Genomic DNA, 15646 nt, shown 5'->3' on the forward strand with positions numbered 1-15646 from the left:
GTAGCTCAACTCACAGTAACTAAGATATGGAATCAACATAAATGACCATCAACTGATGACTAGATAAAGAAACCATAAATAAGAATAAAATCTTGACATTTGAAACAAAATGAATTCAACTAGAGATAATTATGCTTAGTGATTCTGAGTTACAAAGAGAAAGGAAAGGTAAAGAGAGAGAGAATCTTCCATCCACTGGCTCACTCCCCAATTGGCCTCAATGGCTGGAGCTGCACTGATTGGAAGCCAAGAGCCAGGAGCTTCTTTTGGATCTCCCACGCTGGTTCAGGGGCCCAAGGACTTGGGCCATCTTCTACTGCTTTCCCAGGTCATAACAGAGAGCCGGATCGGAAGTGGAGCAGCTGGGACTTCAACCGGTGCCCATATGGGATGCTGGCACTGCAGGCGGTGGCTTTTTCCACTATGCCACAGTGATGGCCCCAATGTTTTTTAAGATTTATTTATTTCAAAGTCAGGGGGAGGAAAAGACACAGAAAGAGAGAGAGAGATCTTCCATATGCTGGTTCACTCCCCAGATGGCCTCAATGGCTATGGCTGGGCCAGGCTGAAGCCAGGAGCCAGGAACTTCTTTTGGGTGTCCTAAAGACTTGGGCCATCCTCTGTTGCTTTACCAGGAGAAATTAGCAGGTTGCTAGATTTGAAGTGGAGCAGCTGGGACTTCAACTGGTGCCCTTATGGGATTCCAGTGCTGTAGATGGTGGCTTAACCCACTACACCACAGCACCAGCCCCCAAAAATCTGAATCTTAAAAAGAAAGCACTTATGAAAATTAATTAATAGTAAATTATATCTTTAAATTTTTCTGACCTTTGGTTTATAGATTTCTCATTTATTATTTAATTCTACTTATGATATCACAGAGTTTAGTGTCATAATTTTTTGCATCATAGGTATGCTGTTAACCAGTTTTGTTAAAGAATATGTGAAAAAGCCAAATATACTGGAAAAAAATATGTGATTAAATCTTTAATTTTCTAATAATTACTTATAATTTTGGGGGAATTCCTTCATCAGAAACTCCAGGCAGACTGTGAAGGGGAAGTAATTGAAGATCTGTCAGGAACAATGGAAAATTTTCAGTACTATCTAAATAATTAACTAGAATCTTAAACTACAACAAACAAAACAAAACAAAACATCCTCGTCAGTCTGGACCTTTTGTTCCTTAAGCCTACTAGCATAGCTTTTGGTCTGGGATTCCCTTACATAATCATTGTTGGATGTTGTTTTCTTTCCTGTATCTCATATCTTTCTCCTTGGTTTAAGAAAAATTGAAGTACTCCCTCCAGTAGCTTCCTGAAAAAACCTTAAGTACTTGCCTAGTAGCTTCTTGAAAAATATTTGTGACTCTGCATGTCTGAAAATGTGTTTATTCTGTCCTCACATTTGTTTGATAGTTTGGCTAGGTTGAATTTTTAGGTTAGAAATAATTATTCCTAAAATTAACAGCATTTCTTTCTTGTTTGTTTCCAGTGTTGCTGTTGGAGTTTTTCGTGTTACTCATCTTTTGTATTTCTTCTCTCCAATTTTCTCTGTTTTCTCTTTCTGGAATTTCTGGAATGGTATTGTGATTTTCTTATTTGTGTGAGTGTGTGTGTAATTTGGCTTTACTTTCTGGGAAATCTCGTCAGCTAATCTTCCAAATCTTTTATTGAATATTTCTATTCTGCTAACACAGATTGAATTTCCAAACATGCCTTTATGTTCACTGAATGTTTATACATTCATCTTTATTCATGGATGCGGTAGTTGCATCTGTGGCTCTTAACCTTGCACACTCTGATAATATAGGGAACTTTTAAAAATATCAGTGCTTAGATCCCCACCGCAGAAAAATTGTAAATGGAGTTTCGGGATACAGGCATCAGATTCTAAGAAAGCTTTCTAGCTGATTTCCATGAACAGCCGTGGTTGAGAACCATTGTGTTAGAGGTTTTCTGTGGCTGTGTAGTAATGTATTCATGATTGTGATTAGAGACTCAAAATCTCTTTGAAAGCTTTGTGTGCATAGTTAGGACTTTGTTGACTGAGTTTTGCCTAATTCTGGAATATTTGTTGAGGAACAAACAAGGTCAAAAACTTTGGAGGCTTTTTGGCTGGTGTGATTTCCCAGAGAAGACTCACTGGTCTTTTGCATGGGGGTAAGGGAATGGTTTAGAGCTAAGTGCTAAGTATCTCCTTATCCAGGATGTGTCCTAGTCCCTTTTCTGCTGCTATAACAGAATACCACAGACTGGGAAAATTATAAATCATGGAAGTTTATTTGACCCATTGTTTAGGAGGGTAGAAAGTCCTGGTGAGGTGTTCTTGTTGCTTCATAACATGGTAGAAGGGCAAGTGAGAACCTGCAAGAAAGAGAGTGAGAGGGAATGGAACTTAACAGCAAACCTCTTAAAATAACTAAGTCACCCCTCAGCAACACGAACCCATTCCTAAGGGCTGAGCCCTCATGACCTGTTCACCTCTTAAAGATCCCACCATAGTGTTACAGAGGCAATTTTATTTCAGCATGAGTTTTGGAGGGGACATTTAAATTGTAGCAGTTATGTATACACTCACTTAATCACCTGTTTTCTACCTTTCAGGCAAAACCCATGCAGACTCACTGTTTTACTTCTCTAGAGAATAAACTTCCACTCCTTTGTGTTTTTGTGTAGACAGCAGTCTAATGGCATGGGGGCCCTGGCTGGGATCTGGCTGCTGCTTAAACTAACATTCCTTCTGTTTTCATGAATAAGTGTTGTGTTCAGTGCTGTATTTCTTGAGATGGCTGGAAACGTTCAGCTTCTCGAATCTAGTGCAAAAACATTAGTATATGGTCAGAAGGTGAGAATTAACTTGATTTCTGTATTATTACACTGAAATTCTTTCTCTGAATGATAATTGCTTTTATCATAGTTTACATTATGAAACATGTTCTAATAAAACAAATTATATTTCTATTTTTGTAACATTTAAAAAAACTAAAACTTACAGAGAAGTTCCAAGTACAGTACAAATAATATTTCCCCTGAACCACTTGAGAGTAAGGTACCAGCATGATGCCCCATGCATCATTGTTTTAATGAGTGTGTCTGTCCCATCATCTAACACATTCTTGGGTATTATCATGGTCCAGTTGTCAAAGTCAAGAAATAAACATTAATATATCACTATGATCTAATTTCAAAATGTCATTAAAGTTTTAACAGATTTTTCTAGTAATGGTTTTTACAGCAAAAATAGCCAGTCTGGAAGCATAAGTAGCATTTGGTTGTCATGTTTCTTAAATGTCCTTCAGTCAGGAATAGTTCTTCAGTCTTACCTTGACCTTATGCCCTTGGTAGTTAGGAAAATGACAGACTAGAGCACCCCTCAACTTGCCTGATGTTTACTCATGAGGTTATTCATCTTTGGCAGGAATGTTATATCAATGATATTGTTGTGTCCTTCTAATTGCATTCTCTTACATGGCACACGTTTTGATTTATACCACTGATGATGATGTCAATTTTTATTACTTGGTTAAGGTGATATCTTCCTAGGCTTGTCTACCAAAGGTTATTTTAATTTTTGTTGGTAGCATGTATCTTGTAGGAGAGGTATTTTGAGACTATGTAAATATTATGTTCCTCATCCAATTTTAAAATTTAATTTATGACAAAATTTAGTTCTATTAGCATAAACTCCTACTTTATTCAAAGTGTTATAACCCATTATTATCGTTATTTAGCCACTAGAGCCCCTGTCTTGTGTATTCTTTTGATTTGTCCCTATTAATCTAAATATTTCCTTACTTCCTACATGACAAGATGTTTCAGGTTCATCTTGTGCTTTTTCTGCACTAGCCAATGAAATCATCCATTTCTCCATGAAGTGTCTTAGTTTCTTTTGGTGGAAAATGGTATTTAGAAACCAAGATAAGGTTTATAATGTATATATATACACACACGTATACACATTTACATTTACATTTATATTTATCTACTAAAATGAAAACCATTTCTGTGCCTATTGGTATCTCCAGTTCCAATCTGATAAACAGAATTCATTCTAGTTTCTCCTTTCCCATATAAATAACTTTATTCTCTATAGTGATAAATCTGGCTTCCATTTATCTTTAATATACTTACATGTATCTTAACTCTGTAGATTTTGACCCATAGTCTTGACTGCCCAGCCCTACACATAGACTGATACCTCACACTAGGTTGTACTCTTTGAGTGCTCCCCAACTCCCCGCTTAGGCCTCCATTTCCTTGCTCTTCTGTCTCCCTGTGTAGACATCCTCCGTACCCTGCTTGGGATCCAGCAGCATTCTCAGGATTTCACTCGTCTATAGATAAGTTTCTCACCTGGCTTCATTGTCTCTGGAATACCTTGTCTCCATACTTAAGCTTGCTAGACCCTACCTAGTGGCTGTTGAATTCGCTTTGATCACTTTGTTAGGAAAGGCAAGACGAGCCAAAAATATGTTTTCTTTTTGTATATATGAAGATTTATTTATTTATTTATTTGAAGGGCAGAAACAGACAGAGACAGAGAGACAAAGAGAGACAGAGAGAGAGAGACAGAGACCTTCTACCTGCTCATTCACTCTCCAGATGGCTCCGATAGTCAAGACTGGGCCTGCCTGAAGTCAAAAGCCAAGAACTCCAACTGGGTCTCCAATGTAAGGGTAGCAGGAACTCATGTACTTAAGCCATCATCTGTTGCTTCCCAGGTGCAGTAGAAGCGGAGTAGTCGATACTTGAACCAGCACTCTGATATGGGATGTGGGGGTCTTAAGCAGTGACTTCACTTTTTGTGCCATATACCCGTCTCCCAAATTATTTTTCTAATGATTTTGTACTAAACTGCTGTCTTATTAAGGTTAGAATGTTTTTATACCAGAAGACTTTTTTATAGGCTTATCTTTTATTGCTTGGGATTTGTGAACCACATCTTTGTATTTGATCATTATTTCTATGTATACAGCAATGCTTATAAAATACTATTTCTTATTGGTATAGACTTCACTATACACTTAAAAATTAACTTTTTGCTTATTAGACATCTTTTGCTATTTTCCTGGTTTACCTAATAGCCCTTGAAACTTTAGACTTTGTATTTTTTGATTCACTCTATAATTGTAATTAGGCAGTAGATATGTTCTTTAGTATTTAACTATATAGGACTGTACCTTTTCTAGTTATTCACTACATTAATTAAAATAGCTTACTTATAATTCATTGGTAAAACAGTGTATAAAATAATAATATTTATTTTATTATTGAGTCTTGATAGTCTTTTATCTATTCCCTTTGGCTCCCATTCTGCATGATAGACTAGAATTTCCTTTCTTCTCTATCTTTCTATTTTGTTTATATATTCATTGTGTATGTTTAATTTTTAATATATACATGTTTATATGTTTCTCCCTACAACACTAAACATCCATTGATTTAGGAACCTGCATCTTTTCATCCTGGAATCTCCAGTGCCTGTAATAGTGCCCTGTTTTATCCCAGGATAGGCCTTTAATTTATTGATTGGAAGCCTTTGTTTGGAGCATGTAATGTCCAACTTGATATTACAATCTTTTTTTTTAAAGAGCAATAATTCTTAATTCTTTTAGAAGCTGGATAAGAAATCATCTCCATCCACAGGAAGCCTAGATTCTGGAAATGAGTCAAAAGAGAAATTATTAAAAGGAGAAAGTGCACTGCAGCGGGTCCAGTGTATCCCTGGGAATGCTAGCTGTTGTGACTGTGGTCTGGCAGATCCACGGTGGGCCAGCATCAACTTAGGCATCACCTTGTGCATTGAGTGCTCTGGGATTCACAGGTGAGTATACCTGCTCAGAGTGAGAGACTGCTTTTGGATAAACATACGTTATTAATTATTATGTTCCATTTGTTAGAGGGTCTTTTTCACTTCTCTAATTTAACTATCATTTTGTATCTTTTGTAAAGTGGATAAAGTTCTGGTTTGTAAAGTGCTTCTGAGAACTTTTGTATACTAGTTTTTTTTTTAAGATTTATTTATTTATTTGAAAGGCAGAGGGAAAGAGAGAGAGACAGACAGACAGACAGACAGACAGAGATATCTTCCATCGATTGGTTGAGTTCCTAAATAGCCACAATAGCCGTGGCTGGGCCAGTCCAAAGCCAGGAGCCAGGATCTTCTTCCAGGTCTCTCATGTGGGTGCAGGGGTCCAAGGACTTGGGCCATCTTCTGCTGCTTTCTCAGGTGTATTAGCAGGGAGTTGGATCAGAAGTGGAACTGTGGGGACTTGAATCGGTGCCCATATGAGATGGTGGCTTAACTTGTGTCACAGCTTTGGCCCTATGCACTATTCATTATAATTAATCAGATGATCATCCCTGTTTAAATGTGTGTTGCAGGCTGTATGAGAACCCATTCCACTTTAAAATAGAAAAATAATTTGTATAAATATGCAAACTGTGCCTTGATAGTTTTATGTATTAATGCAGTTTTCTTCTTTCCACTTAGGAGTCTTGGGGTTCATTTTTCAAAAGTGCGATCTTTAACTTTAGACACCTGGGAGCCTGAACTTTTAAAGGTAAAATAAATGTTACATAAAAATATTTTGTATTTTCACATAAAAGTGAACAGTTTAAAAATTTATGAGTTTCTTATGCTGACAATGAACTTCTTGTACTGGAAAACTTCTGAGACTGGAAAATTGGTGTTTTTAATAATAGATTTTTAAAATCGCTATGTTTATGTAGCATTGTTAGCTGCAAGTCAGTTTGTTCTTTAAGAAAATCAATGTCCCTAAATTTTTGTGATTTTTTTTTTTCAAAAAATCAGATTCTGTGCCATCTTTTGTAATTAGATTCATATTAAAAATATAAAAGATAGGAGAGAACTTCTCCAGAAGATGAATTAATGTTGGTTCAAAATTATTTTGAAATCCATGTATAGTTTTTCTATGATATATATTTTCTTTTGATTCCATTTCTCCCTAAATTTTGTGAAGTACTTTCTTGTTGCTTTAGTAAGTGACATAATGGATTAGTATAGCATATTGGCACCATTGGGTTATTTTAGCATAGGACCATTTGCAAATTGACATTTGTCAGGATAGATGTCACCAAACCAGGCCTTTCTTTTCTCCTCTGTGTCTGAGGATTCATATCCGTGGAAATATTTTTAATACTTTTAGATTATTAGTGGATTTCTGATAAGATTTACAGAATACCTTACAGTGAATTTATTTCCTGTCATCTAGTTTACCATATTGTAGAAAGTAGAATAGGATTAGAGTATATTCTACATTTATTTCTATCAGAAAATGGTGTTTTTAATCTGCTTGTGTCTTTATTTCAATCTATAGATAAACTGGTACCTTTGTCACTTAATGTAAAGTAAATTTACTTTGTGGAATTATTGTGTCATTGAAATTTCTAAATGAAAGTATGAAAGTGATGAATTGACTTCTCAGCTAAAACCCTATTTAGATAGATTCCATGAATTGTTGTGAACTCAAAGGGGAAGAACATAGGGGATGAGGGACAAAAATCTAATTCCTGCATTAGCTTTGTGTGTAGATAAGAATTTGGTGGATTCAGATGAGAAATTTAGTTGAAGTACATTTTTGAAAAAGATTTATTTATTTTATTTGAAAGAGCTATACAGAGAGAGGAGAGGCAGAGAGAGAGAGAGACAGAGAAAGAGAGAGAGAGAGATGTACCCCATATGATGGTCCACTCCCCACCCAGCTGTGCCTATCCGAAGCCAGGAGCCAGGAGCTTCCTCTAGGTCTCCCATGCGGGTGCAGGGGCCCAAGGACCCAGGCCATCTTCCACTGCTCCCCCAGGCCACAGCAGAGAGCTGGATCGGAGGTAGAGCAGCCGGGTCCTGAACTAGAGCCCATATAGGATGTCGGCGCGTCAGGTCAGGGTGTTAACCCGCTGTGCCACAGTGCTGGCCCTGAAACACATCTTGGTATCTTAAAAAAATGACTGAAACTTTTAAACCAAATATTTGGAAATACTTTTAAATAAATTATAAAGAGAAAATGGTTTACATCATTTTGACTTGTTGAAGAGAACTTGTCTGACTATAGGCTTCTTTGTGTTCAATTAATTCACCAGATGAGAATCATAAATAGCACTGTGCTATCCACATTGGAGGGATAGAAAACTATTAGAAGATGGTTTCAGATAGTCAAGAAGCTTTCAGTCATGTTGAGGGAGTGAATGCAAATGTAAAAAAAGAATTAGATAACAGCTGTAAGCATCTAATGATCTTTTTTTTTACAGATTTATTTTATTTATTAGAAAGACAGAGAGAGAGAGATGGAGACAGAGAGAGAGGTCTTCCATCTGCTGGTTCACTCCCCAGATGGCCGCAACAAGCTGAGCTGCGCCAATCCGAAGCCAGGAGCCAGGAGCATCTTCTGGGTCTCCCACGCGGGTGCAGGGTCCCAAGCACGTGGGCCATCTTCTACTGCTTTCCCAGGCCACAGCAGAGAGCTGGATTGGAAGAGGAGCAGCCGAGACTGGAACTGGTGCTCATGGGATGCTGGTGTTTCAGGCCAGGGCTTTAACCCACTGCGCCACAGCGCTGGCCCCAGCACCTAATAATCTTAGTTCAAACTCTTGATTCCAGCTTTGTGCTAATGTACACTCTGAGAAGGCAGCAGGTGATGGCTCAAGTACTTGGTCCCCTGCCACCTCTGTGGGAGACGTGGATGGAATTCCTGGCTCTTGACTTTCTCCTGGCCCAGTCTCAGCTATTGTAGGCATTTGGGGAGTGAGCCAGCAGACCAGAGTTTCTTTCTGTCTCTTAAATAAATAAATAAGCAAACAAACAAATGAGAGAATGATTAGTGTAGAGGGTTCTAAGAAATGAAGTTGTTTGAGTCAGGACTTTCTAGAGGAGAGTGAAATTAATCCGTCAAGTGGATGAGACAGTTGTAGAGCTTCAAAAAAATAAAATTTACATTGTAAAAAAGAAACCTGAAAATAGGGCAGTAAATAGAATCTTAAGAAAATTCCTTGGGAATATATGAAAGATGGGCTAGAGTGCCAAATACCGAGATTAGGTTTCCATTGGTAATTCTTTATTCTAGAATTTAAGGGGAGGAAAGAAGGAAATCTCTCTGTTTGGGCAACTATGTTTAGGAACAAAAAATAATTGGATACAGTTAAGGCAAGTTTTATAAGCCTTTAATTATTTTTTAATTAAAATAACATGTATTAAAGACAAGCTAAAGGTAACAAGCACACAAAAGGAAAATTACCTCAAGACAATAACAACCATCTTCTCTCTGTTATTATTTTGTCAAATATTCTTCCCAACTTTACTGTTTATAATATCTTTTTTAAGTTTTTTTTTTTTTTTTTTTTGACAGAGTGGACAGTGAGAGAGAGAGAGAGAGAGAGAAAGAAAGGTCTTCCTTTACCGTTGGTTCACTCTCCAATGACCGCTGAGGCCGGCACACCGCACTGATCTGAAGCCAGGAGCCAGATGCTTCTCCTGGTCTCCCATGCGGGTGCAGGGCCCAAGCACTTGGGCCATCCTCCACTGCACTCCCTGGCCACAGCAGAGAGCTGGACAGGAAGAGGGGCAACCGGGACAGAATCCGGTGCCCCGACCGGGATTAGAACCCGGTGTGTCAGAGCCGCAGGCGGAGGATTAGCCTATTGAGCTGCGGCGCCGGCCTGTTTATAAGAAAATTATAGTAATATACAAAATAAAAATTTTGGAAAATAGGGAATTCTCATTATGTTTTACTTTATAGAATTGACTTTTGAGTGAAATGCCCTCATTTTATAAAATTCTTAATTTTATTTAAGGTATACAAATTACATGGATTTCATATACAGATTTAGGAATGTAGTGATATGTGGATATCCAGTTCTCCCAGCATCATTTGTTGAAGAGAATGTCCTTTCTCCAGGGATTAATTTGAGCTCCTTAGACAAAGATTTAGTTGGTTTTAAATATGTACAGTGATTTCTGGAGTTTCTGTTCTCTTCCCTTGGACTACATGTCTATTTTTATGCCAGTACCAGGCTGTTTTGATTGTAACTGCCCTGAAGTATGTTTTGAAATCTGGTATTGTGATGCCTCTGGCTTTATTTTTGTTGTATAAGATTGCTTTAGCTATTCCAGGGTCTCTTGTGTTTTCATATGAGTTTTAACATCATTTTTCTAGATCTGAGAAGAATGTTATTAATATTTTGATTGGGATTGCATTGTATCTGTAAATTGCTTTCTGTAGTATGGATATTTTAATGATATTGATCATTCCAATCCATGAACATGGAAGATTTTTTCCATTTTTTCACATATTATTCTATTTTTTTCTTTAATGTTTTGTAATTTTCATCGTGGAGATCTTTCACCTCTTATGTTAAATGTATTCCAAGGTATTTAATTTTCTGTAGCTATTGTGAATGTGGTTGATCTTAGCAGTTCTTTCTCAGCCATGGCATTGTCTGTGTATACAAAGGCTATTGACTTTTGTATGTTAACTTTATATCCTGCCACTTTACCAAACTCTTCTATGAGTCCCAATAATCTCTTTGTGGAGTCTTTTGGATGCCCTATATATACAATCATGTCATCTGCAAATAGAGATAATTTGACTTCCTCCTTTCCAATTTATATCTGTTTGATTTCCTTTTCTTGCCTAAACGGCTCTGGCTAGAACTTCTAGGACTGTATTGAATAGCAGTGGTGAAAGTGGGCATCCTTGTCTGGTTCTGGTTCTGGTTCTTAATGGAAATGCTTCCAACTTTTCCCCGTTCAGTAAGATGCTGGCTGTGAATTTGTCATAAATTGCCTTGATTGTGTGCTTAAGAATTTCATCATGAAACAATGTTGTATTTTATCAAATGCTTTCTCTGCATCTATTGAGATGATAATATGGTATTTATTCTTCAGTTTGTTAATGTGATGTATAACATTTATTGATTTGTGAATGTTGAACCATCCCAGCATACCAGGAATAAATTATCCCACTTGGTCTGGTGAATGATCTTTATGATGTCTTGTTGGATTTGGTTAGCTAGTATTTTATTGAGGATTTCTGCATCTGTGTTCATTTGGGATATTGGTCTACAGTTCTATTTTTCTGGTTTAGGAATTAAGGTGATGCTGGCCTCATGGAAAGAGTTTGGGGAAGATTCTCTTCCTTTCAGCTGTTTTGAATAGCTTGAAAAGAATTGGAATTAGTTCTTTAAAAGTGTTAGAATTCAGTAGTGAAACCATCCAGGCCTGGGCTTTTCTTTGTTGGGATGGTCTTCATTACTAATTCAGTCTCCGTCTTTGTTATTGATCTGTTTAGGTTTTCTCTGTCTTAATGACTCAATTGTGGTAGATTGTATGTGTCCAAGAATTGATCCATTTTTCTTCTAAATTTCCCAATTTGTTGGCATATATCTCTTTATAGTAATTCCTGATGTTTCTTTTTATTTCTGTGCTATCTGTTGTTACATTTTCTTTTTCATCTCTGATTTTATTGATTTGCATATTCTTTTTTTGGTTAATTGTAACAATGATGTATCAATTTTGTTTATTCTTTCAAAAAATAGCTCTTTTTTGCTTTTAATTTTGTTTCTTCTCTAATTTTAATGATTTCTTTCCTTCTACTAATTTTGGGTTTGGTTTGTTGTTTTTCTAGGTCCTTGAGATGCATTGATAGCTCATTTATTTGATGCCTTTCCAGTTTCTTTATGTTGGCATCAATTTCTATAAACTTCTCTCTTAACAGTGCTTTTGCTGTATCCATAAGTTTTGATATGTCGTATTGTCATCTTCATTCATTTCCAGAAATTTTTTTATTTCCCTTTTTTTAAACATTTTGTTTGTTTTTTTTTTTTGAGAGGTAGAGTTACAGACAGTGAGAGAGAGAGAGAGAGAGAGAGAGAGAGAGAGAAGTCTTCCTTCCGTTGGTTCACCCCACAGATGGCCACAACAGCCGGAGCTGCGCTGATCCGAAGCCAGGAACTAGGAGCTTCTTCTTGCTATCCATGTGGGTGTGGGGGCCCAAGCACTTGGGCCATCTTCTGCTTTCCCAGGCCATAGCAGAGAGCTGGATTGGAAGAGGGGCAGCCAGGACTTGAACCAGTGCCCATATGGGATGCTGGCACCATGGGCAGAGGATTAACCTACTGTGCCATGGCGCTGGCCCCTCCCTTTTGGTTTCTACTATGACTCACTGTTCATTGAGGAGCATGTTGTTCTGTCTTCAAGTGTTTGTATATGTTCTAGAGATTCTTTTATCTCTCTCTTTTTTTTAAGACTGATTTATTTGAAGGCAGACAGAGGGAGAAAAACAGAGAGAGATCCTTCATCTGCTGGTTTACTCTCCAAGTCGCTGCGGTGGCCAGAGCTGAGCCAATCCGAAGCCAGGAGCTAGAAGCTTCTTCCAGGCCTCCCTCATGGGTGCAGGGGCCCAAGCCCTGGTGCCATCCTCCACTGCTTTCCCAGGCCATAAGCAGGAAGCTGGATAGGAAAAGGAACAGCCAGGACTCACTCACTGGTGCTCATATGGGTTGCTGGCGCCACAGGCAGAGGCTTAGCCTACTGTGCCACAGAGCTGGCTCCTCTAGAGATTCTTGAGTTGTTAATTACCAGCTTTATTCCGTTGTGGTCAGAAAAAAATGCATTGTATGATTTTAGAATTTTAAACACTGTTATATGTGAATTTATTTGGTTTGTAGTATAAAATGTGTGCCTAACTCTTGATACTTTTTCTATTTTATCATTGATTTTAAGAGTGATAGAGAGGGAGAGACACAGAGATCTTCTATCTACTAGTTCACTCCCCAGATGGCCACAGTGGTCCAGTTGGGCCAGACCAAAACCAGGAGCCAGGAATTCATCCAGTCTTCCATGTGGGTGGCTGGGGTCCACATTCTTGGGCCATCTTCTTCTTTTTTTTTTTTTTTTTAAAGATTTATTTTATTTATTTGAAATACAGAGTTACACAGAGAGGGGGAGACAGAGAGAGAGAGGAATTTCATCTGCTGGTTCACTCCCCAGATGGCCACAATGGGGGGAGCTGTGCCAATTCAAAGCTAGGAGCCAGGAGCATCTTCTGGGTCTCCCATGCTGGTGCAGGGGCCCAAGGACTTGGGCCGTCTTCTACTGCTTTCCCAGGCCATAGCAGAGAGCTGGATTGGAAGTGGAGCAGCCCAGACTAGAACTGTAACCCGTATGGGATGCCAGTGCTTTAGGCTGGGGCTTTAACCTGCTGTGCCATAGTGCCAGCCCCTTCTTCTTTATTTAAATAGATTTATTTTATTTATTTGAAAGAAAGAGAGGGAGAGACAGAGAAATTACATCCATCTGGCCATGCCAAAGTAGAAGCCTGCAACTCCATCACCCATGTGAGTGTCAGGGGCCCAAGTACTTGAGCCATCTTCTGCTGTTTTCCCAGGCTCATTAGCAAGAAGCTGGATTGGAAGTGGAGCAGCTGGGATTCAAATTGGCACTCATATGGGATGTGGCATTGCATGTGCCACAATGCTGGCGTCCCACTTTTTCTCCCATCCGTGTATTTACCAGGCCCAACCCTGCTTAGTGGGACATCCCACTTTTTCTATTATCTTAACTAACTTTCCTATCTTTTCCCATGACTATATTATTTAATTCTTGCTCTACATTAAATTTTTCCAGGTAGGGTTAATTTTTGTTACTTATTCTCATCCACTGATGTATGTGTTATCTCACAGTACCACTGCAGATTTTTTTTTAATATTTATTTATTTATTTGAAAGAGCTACATAGAGAAGGAGAAGCAGAGAGAGAGAGAGAGAGAGAGAGAGAGAGAGAGAGAGGTCTTCCATCTGATGGTTCACTCCTCAACTGGCTACAATAGCTGGAGCTGTGCTGATCCTAAGCCAGGAGTCTGGAGCTTCCTCCAGATCTTCATATGCGGGTGCAGGGGCCCAAGAACTTGGTCCACTTCTACTGCTTTCCCAGGCCATAGCAGAGAGCTGGATAGGAAGTAGAGCAGCTGGGACTCAAACCAGCGCCCATATGGGATGTCGGCACTGCAGTTGGCAACTTTACTTGCCACGGCACAGCTCTGGCCCCACCACTGCAAATTTTTAAAAGGCTATTGTATAAAAATCAGTATCTTTAAAAAATATGGTATCTCAAACTGGCAATAATAATTTTGCAAGAAAGGAGATGGCACATACAAAATTCATAAGAGGGTAGCTGGGCTGTGGGGTCAACGAGAGAAACAGAGAGAAATACAAGAGTGATGTAATGGAAGTAATAGATCCTACCAGGGCTTGTGAGTAAGGAAAAGGAAGAAAGGAATCATTCTCTCCTTCCTGCTGGGTATATACTGTCAGAGTGCCCTGCTCAGACTTTGCTTCTCATCTCAGGCTGACCCATTCTCTCCCACCATCTCACATGTCCCATCGTTAACCTCTATATTCTGCAACTTCCACATATGGCATTTTACCCAGCCATGATTTTTCAGGGAAATGGTTCGGGTGATTTATGTCTTGGCATAGTTTGATCTAGTGGTTAATCCTGGAATTGGGCACAACTGGAAGTGGTAAGATTAGATAAGAGGCTACAGATGTAATGTAATCTTTTCGTAAGGTAAGGAAAGCTCAAACAATTAAAGAGATGAATGAACCAGGCAGAAAGGAGAATCTAAAAGATTTTGGAACATATAACTAATTTGAAGATAGAATTTAAGGAGATGGAAAAGTCCAGAAATAGTTCCAATAAAGTTGTTAAGCCTGATGGATTTGAATAGTTTTAGGAAGTGGAAGTAAGGGAAAAAAAATGATATTTAGTTTTTAACATCATAAAACTGGCTACTACCTGTTATACCTTAACTTTATGAATAATGCTTTATTGTCATAGTTCTTGCCCTGCAGTGAATATACAGATACAATAGTTGTGATATATATATATATATATATATATATATAGATTTACACACACACACAATACATATATGTTTGTCTATATCTAGGCAGCTAGAATCAGCAAGGGGTGGTAATGTTCTAGGAGAGCAATTCTGGTGAAAAATGGCAATAATATTATTTTCAGTCTTTGTCTCCTTTTGTTTTAAAGTTAACCTTCTTTTTGGAATGAACAATTGTAGAATATTCAGGGGAATTAGATGTACTGCCTTTAAGTATTTTTAGATTTTAGCTTATTTAAGTACTTTTAATTTATGGCTTATTTTTCTATTTCCTGCCAAACAGCTTATGTGTGAGTTGGGGAATGATGTTATAAACAGAGTTTATGAAGCTAACGTGGAAAAAATGGGAATAAAGAAGCCACAACCAGGACAAAGGTATTGTTTCTGTTTCCTTAATGTGACACTTTTTCTGTTTTGTTTTTTCTAATAAAAAATACAGCTATGATTTTATTTCACCATAATTGATAAATAGCATTTAGACAGAGTTTGTAGAAAACAGTCATTAGTGCTTCTATTCAAATGTGACTATCACTTCTTGGGTATGTTAAATAGATAATTAAATTTTATTAAGCTGATGAGTCAGTTATAGTCTCTGGATGAGAGAATCTTAAAATTTAAGGCTCTAGAATGTAAAAGCTCTCAGCAGTGAAAGTAGTCCTAAGTCCTATTACTAATAGATGTTCAGAAATACTCTTTTCATTAATGCCTTCAATGATCAAATTTCTTCTA

The 15646-nt window shown here is 37.9% G+C and overlaps 1 protein-coding gene across 10 annotated transcripts in view; it reads left to right on the forward strand.

The window, feature by feature from the left end:
* Positions 1 to 15646, forward strand: part of ACAP2 (ArfGAP with coiled-coil, ankyrin repeat and PH domains 2) — a 156956-nt gene that overhangs the window by 121361 nt on the left and 19949 nt on the right. For all 10 annotated transcript variants that reach the window (XR_007924433.2, XR_007924434.2, XM_008266163.4 and 7 more), the window contains 3 exon segments: positions 5618 to 5826; positions 6496 to 6565; positions 15201 to 15292. Coding sequence is in view for 8 of the 10 variants with exons in the window: in XM_008266163.4 (XP_008264385.1) it covers positions 5618 to 5826; positions 6496 to 6565; positions 15201 to 15292 (371 nt within the window). In the remaining 2 variants the exon portion in view is untranslated.

The sequence above is a fragment of the Oryctolagus cuniculus genome, chromosome 4 (assembly GCF_964237555.1).
Source record: "Oryctolagus cuniculus chromosome 4, mOryCun1.1, whole genome shotgun sequence".
Taxonomy (NCBI): Eukaryota; Metazoa; Chordata; class Mammalia; order Lagomorpha; family Leporidae; genus Oryctolagus; species Oryctolagus cuniculus.